The sequence below is a fragment of the Sceloporus undulatus genome, chromosome 11 (assembly GCF_019175285.1).
Source record: "Sceloporus undulatus isolate JIND9_A2432 ecotype Alabama chromosome 11, SceUnd_v1.1, whole genome shotgun sequence".
In the NCBI taxonomy this organism is placed as follows: Eukaryota; Metazoa; Chordata; class Lepidosauria; order Squamata; family Phrynosomatidae; genus Sceloporus; species Sceloporus undulatus.
Window position 1 is genome coordinate 2,657,926 of NC_056532.1, and position 7,813 is coordinate 2,665,738.

The 7,813-nt window shown below is 44.1% G+C and overlaps 1 protein-coding gene across 1 annotated transcript in view; it reads right to left on the reverse strand.

Moving 5' to 3' along the window:
• Positions 1-559: 559 nt before the first annotated feature.
• The window catches only part of RASA4B (RAS p21 protein activator 4B), a 39,512-nt gene continuing 32,258 nt past the window's right edge, over positions 560-7,813 (reverse strand). Inside the window, exons 13-18 of the mRNA XM_042442575.1 lie at positions 7,760-7,811; positions 6,300-6,437; positions 5,275-5,410; positions 4,325-4,445; positions 3,029-3,092; positions 560-1,836 (exon numbers count right to left, since the gene is read on the reverse strand). Of these exons, the coding sequence (XP_042298509.1) occupies positions 1,594-1,836; positions 3,029-3,092; positions 4,325-4,445; positions 5,275-5,410; positions 6,300-6,437; positions 7,760-7,811 (754 nt within the window). The 3' untranslated portion in view covers positions 560-1,593. The remainder of the gene's footprint in view (positions 1,837-3,028; positions 3,093-4,324; positions 4,446-5,274; positions 5,411-6,299; positions 6,438-7,759; positions 7,812-7,813) is intronic.

Sequence of the window (7,813 nt, forward strand, 5' to 3'; positions counted from 1 at the left end):
TCTGTCTCTTCACTGTGGGATCTCAACCACGTTGTGCCTCTCTTCTTTCCCCAGAAATGGGAAAGCCATCTGTTATTATATTATTCTTTATTATTATTGTATTATATCCTGCCTTTTTTTTTTTTTTTTCCTCCCAATTCAGGGACTCAAGGCAGCTGACAAATATAACCAGTCCAAACATCTGGAGGAGGGTGGGAGGATATCAGCGAGGTCCTGGTCTCTCCCTGCTTTAGATGCCCTAACTTTATGTGCCGTCCTATCTAAATGTTGGTTTATTTCTCCTCCTCCTCTCTCTCTCTCTCTCTCATATACACACAACTATGCTTGGTCTCACGAAGGGTCTCGATTCTTGTGATCCAGTGTCCCGCTATGTTGACATGACAGGGCGCATTGCCAGCACCTCCAAGTCATGGGGCGGTGATGAATCCATTCCAGATTTTAAACAAATCTTGGACTGAGCTGTCCAAATACTGAACCATACTTTCCATAGTTCCAGTGCTATCCCAAAACCGGAATGGATTCAATGGTTTACTGACACATATCCACTTCTAATCTTTCACTATGGTTTCTCCCCTCCCCTTGCTTTCAGGTGATTTCAGCGAGTGGGATGCTACTGACCTGGCAACGTAACCAGCCACAGATCTCACTGGTCTTGTCCTGTCCTTAAGGCCTTTGATACCAGTCCTACCCATCTTCGCGGTAGGTTTCCAGGAAAGAAAGATAACTATAGCCAAAGGGCAAAAATGTGGTGCCAGTCCCTGGCGCATGGTTTCCCTCCACGCCAGATAGCCAGAGAAGCACTGCTTTACACCATTAATGCATCTGAAGAAGTAGACTGAATTCTAGGAAAGCTCATGCTGCCAACTTCTTTCTTTCTGTTAGACTCAAAAGGTGCTACAAGCTCTCTCTACATAGTGATTCTATAGACTGACACAGCTATACCTTTGCATTCTTACACCATTAATGTAAGATTAATAATAGACACTATTTTGAATAAACTCGAGCTACTGTGGCTATGCCAGAACGTATTTACAAATACTATGCTTCTCTTACTTTCCCTGGCCTCTCTAGTTACACCCAGATCACCATCTCGACTGAAATTTAGGGCTTTTCTACCCTAAAATGCATCCATGGCTGGGGATTTGTCGCTTCCTAGCACCTATAGAAGTGTGCTTATCCTGATCCATAGAGTTATGTGCGGAAATAAGTGGGGAAATATATATAGAGAGAAGATATAGGGACTTCACATAAGCACCAAACCACAGTAAAACTGTGTATCTGAAAGCATCTGTTCACCATGAAGTCTAGAAACTTAATCCCTTTTTGGAGAAGTCCAATCTTCTAAAGAAGCACATGTACTAGTCAGGGAAATAAATGTGCCATGCTCCACATTGAGCTCTTAAAGTATGGGTTATTGAAAAACCTCAGCAGAACCAACAGGTGAAGGAGAAAGTCCAAGGCTTTCTCAATTGGTTGCCATTTCTTTCTCCGAGTGCGAAGGACCCGTCATAGTGTCCAAAACCGGAAACAAGTCCACATCCTCCTTGAAAAGTCCAGCTCCCCGATCCCATTCCTTCTCAGCTGGCAAAGACATCATGGTCCCAGAAGAGTTCCCAAAATCCCAGGAGGAGTTTGGTCGTATTTTGGCTCGAGCGCGACCAGGATGGGCCCGGTTTGAGAAAAGCGGTTCGGACCAGAATCACGTCTGCAGTTCCACCAAGCAATTTCGGTCCTGGCTGGCCAAACTGCTCGACCGAGCGAGTTCCCGAGAGTGTATTTCTTCCAGTTCCCGTAAGACCTGGAAAAGCTTACAGGGGCCGTCGACGTTTTCGGGGTCTGCAACCAGGAGAAGACAGAGAGCAAACAAAGCAAGTTATTTCCCCGAAAATAACTCCTTTACATCATGTGTTACATACTGTGTTTCAAAAGGAATTTATTGCGCTACTCATCCCACCGCTTGTTGCTTTTGGGGCACGTGAAAAAGAAAACCCTTTGCACTGAGCACAGAACGGCATAAAGCTTGAAAATCCCTGTCAACATGCACTTGAGGATCAACATTAAAAAGTACTGCATATACTCGACTATAAGTTGACCTTATGTATACGTCGAGGGCAGGTTTTGGGCCCAAAATGATGGATTTTGCTATGACCCAGGGTAAAACTTAGGGCAGTGATGGCAAACCTATGGCACGCGTGCCAGAGGTGGCACTCAGAGCCCTCTCTGTGGGCACATGTGCGCATGTCACCCTAGCGCAAAGTTTGCTGGAGTTTGTTACTAGAAAGCCAAAGGGACATGGCACTTTGCAATAAATAAGTGGGTTTTGGGATGCAGTTTGGGCACTCGGACTCTAAAAGGTTCACCATCACTGACTTAGGGGAATATAGCAAAGGATCTAAAGGATTGAAGCAAAGCAAAACATTGCCAAAGAACTTGCAAACCCCAGCAGACATAACTCTTTGTGCTTAGTCTTAAAACTGAATGGATAAGCGAGTAAGGAGTTCAATGCTTCCAGGACAGATTATATCTTGCTTTTCACCAGCATGATTCCTCCTTTTAAATAAGAATTAAGCTATAGTACTTACATTGACCAGTGGCTAAGTCGACTTTGTTTTTGGGTCAGTTTTTTGACCTTAATGCCTAGGTTATATACAGCAACTGGATGGTGTGTTACTCGGCACCCCAATTAAGGCCTTTCAATCCTGCTTGTAGGTGATGTTTAAGAAACAGCTTTATAACATCCTCTTCTCCAAAATAAAAAGTAACTTTTTGCAGGTAAAAGACGTTTAACAAGCTACTTCCAAGCTTTGTTTTAAAAACAAGTTTCTGACCAGTACCTCTGATAGAATATTATTTTGGGGCACTCAGGAAATTTAAAAACTCCCCTCAAGCTGCTGGTTTGTGCACATTTTGGCCAAGCGAAGAGCAGTCGAAAAACCTAAATCTCTGCCTCTTTCATTAGAACAAAAAGTTCACTAAACCATAATGTCTCTCTATAAAGGCCTGAAAAGCACCTTTTAAAAAACGTTACCTTCGCTTTGGCTTGAATGAGGCTTTCACCGTTCTCCAGAGACAGCAGTTCCATGTACTTTTCCCTTTAGAGAGTAAATAACAATAGAGGGTTAGATGTTAAGCATCCTATAGGTTTTCTTGACAGAAGACAAACTGCGTGTTCAAATATGGTCACCTACAGAGATTTCCCTTAATAAAAAGCCACATTATAAAGCAATGTCCTCAATGGGCCGTTCTAGAGCAGCCTTCCAGCCTCCCCAACCGACTGCACACTCATGATATTGTCTTCAGTTCAGCCAGTCAATGGCAAGGCCTTCACCGTCATAACTATGATAAAATATGGCTATTTTGTGTGTGTGTGTGTCTTCTTCTATGTAGCGCTCTCAAGGTACTCATCAAAAAAAGAAAACTTGCTCTCTGTAGTTGCGGGGCATTTCTGATCCCAGTGGACTGAATGTTAATAGCAGGGAGTTTATAGAAGGAGATCAGGAGTGAATATCCTGGGGAAATTGCCTAATTACGCGGAACGATTTCACACGACGTCACCGAAACCCGCCTTACAGTGGTCCCAAAGAAGCATTACGCACTCTTTTTTACTTTCAGCGACAATGCCTTGCCGATATCTGTTTATTTGTGCAATTGGGTGTGATAACCATTCACTCAATCTCTCGCCTTTTGGCTTTATTTGCGGGATGCGTCAAATGACTTTAATCTCTTTTTAATGCCGAAATCAGCCCTGTTGTGATAAACTCCACGGGCTGGCGTTTTGCTCCGGTTTCCTGTGCGTCTCTTGAGACTTCAAATGGAGCAAATGTTTCAGCTTCTACCTTTCAGTCGCTTAAGACAAAAACGAGTTGCACCCAGACGCTCTGTTTGCAGTTTTGGATGCAGAAGTGGCAGATATGTACGAAACAGTTCACAGTTCAGAATGCCTACCTGGCAGGTCAGATGTTGTCTGGCTCTTGCAATAGCATGCGACCCTAAAATTGTGACGGGCGACTGAAGGGCATAGAGACCCGTTTTAGCCCCAGTGCCCTTCCAAGCAAACTCTTACTACCTTGACAACCAGTCCAGGCCAACAAACAGAAATGATTTGCCATTTCTATTTACAGCTAATTTTCTGGGGGTTTGGCCTCTTTTTCTCATGGCAGTTTGCTTTTTTGGGGACATGGAGACCATAGAGGCTTTAAGTAGGTTTGAGTGGGCTGCAAAATGTCCCTGGGGCCACCATTTCTCCACCTCTCCTCTAAGGACGAGGGTTCAAAGGAAGACCCCAGCCCATGTGTCTCCCATTTGGTTTGGCTCGCCAGCTCACCTCATCCGCTCTTGCGCTCCAACCAGGTGCCGGAATATCAAGTGAGCTTCCAAGTCGGGATCCAAGGGGTCATTCCATTCCCGAAGGGTGACGCCGTGGCGGGTTTTGTCGCAGCCGAGGTCTGTAAGACAGAGCTAGTTTTCACCCTTTACTTTTCCGATCAGCTTTCTTTCCCAACCAGATGGCTAAGAAGACCTCTCTTATTCCCTCCACTGTTCATTTTCACCTCGTCCCCTTTTTACCACCATCTTCTTGTTGGATGGAGGCTGCTGGTAAGATATAAACTGTGCCGTCTGGTGGCTTCCATGTCAGTGGGGTCATGGATCCATTCCAGGATTTTGCTAAAGGAACTCTGATGCTGAACTTGGAATGGTGTTCAGTGCCTTGGAGAGCCTCTTTAATGCCTGGACTACCATATATACTTGACTATAAGTCAACCTCTTGTATAAGTCAAGGGCAGGTTTTGGGCCCAAAATGATGGATTTTGCTATGACTCATGGATAAGTCGAGGGTAAAACTTAGGGGCATATAGTAAAGGATCTAAAGGATGAAGCAAAGGAAAACAATGTCAAAGAACTTGCAAAATTCCAGCAGATATAACTCTTTGTGCCTAGACTTAAGGCTGGATGGATGAGTGAGTAGAAGGGGCCAGTGCTTCACGTATTATACTCTTGCTTTTCACCAGGAGATGGTTCCTTCTTTTAAATAAGAGTTAAGATACAATACTTACTTTGACCCATGGAGAAGTCGACTCAGGTTTTTTGGGGTCAATTTGTTGACTAAATTTCTAGACTTACATACAAGTATATGCAGTAAAATCTGGAGTGGATTTGCCATCCAACTGATAGAGAAGCCACTAGCTTTCCACTAGATTTAAGTAACGACTCCTTTACGCAACACATGATTCTATTTCAACATATGCAGTTGATGTTAACCAAAAGATGCGATACCTGTTTTGTCCTTTTGGTGACAGCAGCTCCATTTGTCGCCTCGGAAGACGCCGGGGTGATAAGAGCACAACATCCCGGTGTTGTTCACGCACCCCTTCCGCAAGGCCGATAACCACTGGTTCAGCTCATTGACGCACTAGAAACCCATGCAAACCAAGAAACGTAAATGCCTATGGACACATTTCACTGAGCGCCACTCGAACCGTTTTTATTTTTGGTCCTCCTCTCACTTTTGCTCAAAGAGGCATCACAAGTTCCAGTCTTAGCTGGATGTTTTATAGGGTAAAGCAATCGTGCAAATAATCGTGCACATAATTCACTAATAATTCACTATAGAATCGCACATGATGCCATAGTATAACTCCACTAGCAGATACTGATTTAACACTCAGACAATAGGATCTTCTCCAATAATTCGTATTAATTAATCGAGTCATTTCAAAACTTTTCATTCACATTTTGGGGTTGAACTAAGTGGCCTTTGCAGTTACCACCAACTTTTAGGATTCTGTGATTATTTGACAATACCAACACATCAGCGCTAACGTTTCTATTATCTGTTGCTGTTATAACATTTCCAGCTCTCCTAAAAATATTTGCCTTCTCTAACTGAGTTTATTATTAAGTAAGCAATAGAGAGAGAGAGAGAGAGAGAGATGGACATTTGGTGCCGACAAAACCCTTAAACCAAGTGTCAGAGGAAGGTCATAAGAAACCTCTTGCCAAGAAAACTTTAGGATCTCTCTCTCTCTCTCTCTCTCTCTCTCTCTCTCCAGCCTGGTGTAAATGGTTTGAGTACTGACTAGTATTCTGGGAGACTACTCAGCCACAGGCTGACCTTTAGCAAGTCACACACTCTCAATCCAAGAGGAAAAAACAATGGCAAACCTCTGAACAAATAGTGGCAAGAAAACACTAGCATGGGGTTGCCATAAGGGAGAGTCGGTTTGGAGGCACAGGACAACAACTGCAACCACAGCCACAACCCATTCGGACCCTCGGACCCCGCTCCCGGCTACTCCAACCTTGCACTGCAGGTATGCTGTGTCCGCCTGCCCGGCTTCATTGGCGTAGATGATCTGCATGACGTTGGAGTTGCCGAAGCTCTTCTCCTCCACCTTCTCCGCCGCCAGAATGTTGGCCAACAAAATGAAGGAGCTTTTCTGGAAGACGACCCCAAAAGAACGTAATAAGGATTTCGTTATGAAATTTCACATCCAGTTCTGGAAAACTACCCACCAGAGTCGAAGGTGCTGTTGCTTTACAACTGCTATCTGGTTGTATATGGTTGCGGACAGAGCGTTCTAGTCCCTGCTCCTTCCCCTGAAAGACTCTATAAGTAAATGTTTCTATCAATGTCCAAATATCAATTCCGAAAAAGAATCAGTTTGTGTTTTATAGACTACAGCAAAGCATTTGGTTGTATAGATCATGAAAAGCTATGGAGGGAGCTCAAAGACATGGGGATGCTGCTACATCTGATAGTCCTGATGAGGAATCTGGACCAAGGACACAATTCGGAGAAACAGAGGGGTTCCCAAAGGGGTCATGCAAATCTGCATCCTATCACTTTACTTGTTTAACTTATATGCTGAAAACGTCATAAGAAAAGCAGAATTAGAATCAGAAAAAGGAGGAGCAAAGATAGGAGGAAGGAACATCAACAACATGTGCAGACAATGGCACCATAATATTAGCAGAAGACATTTGGGAATTGGAACGGTTAATAAGATGAAAGTGCAAAGGCAGGTCTGATGCCGAACATAAAGAAAACAAAAGCAGTGACCACAGAAGAAATACACAAATCCAATCTAGACAAGGAAGAAATTGAGATAGTCAAAGAATTCCCATATCTAGGATCAAACACTGATCAGAATGGAGATGGCAGTCAAGAAATAAGGAGACTAGGAATGGGAAGGGCAGCTAGGAAAGAACTGAAGAGCAAAGACATGCAACTGAGCACTAAAGTCAGAATCATCCAGGCCATTGTATTCCCCATCATCCTCATGTATGGATGCAAGAACTGGACAGTGAAGGAAGCAGACAGAGGGAAAACCAACTCATTTGAAATGTGGTTCTGGAGAAGAGTACTTAGGATGATCCCATGGACAACCAAGAAGACCAACAAATGGGTTCTTAGACAGATCAGACCAGGGCTCCCCTTGGAAGCTAAGATGGTCAAGTTGTGACTATCGTACTTTGGCCACATCATAACAGTGATACTAGAAAAGGTAGAAGAAAGAGAGAAAGACCATAAACCAGGTGGATAGACTCAGTCATGGAGGTTATGGCAAGAGCTTGCAGGATCTCAAGGCAATGGAGGACAGGGATTTGGACTGGATGGCCCTTGCGGTCTCTTCCAACTCTATGATTCTGTGTCTCATCCACAGGGTCACCATGAATCGGAACCGTCTCCAGAGCAGCTAACATCAACAACCATTGATGTCTTGCCCCCAAAAGTCTCTAGTCTCTGCCACCTCCTTACCTTGGAGTTGGGTATCTTGGAGTAGGTGAGGGCCTCGCTGGTCAGGGAGAAGTA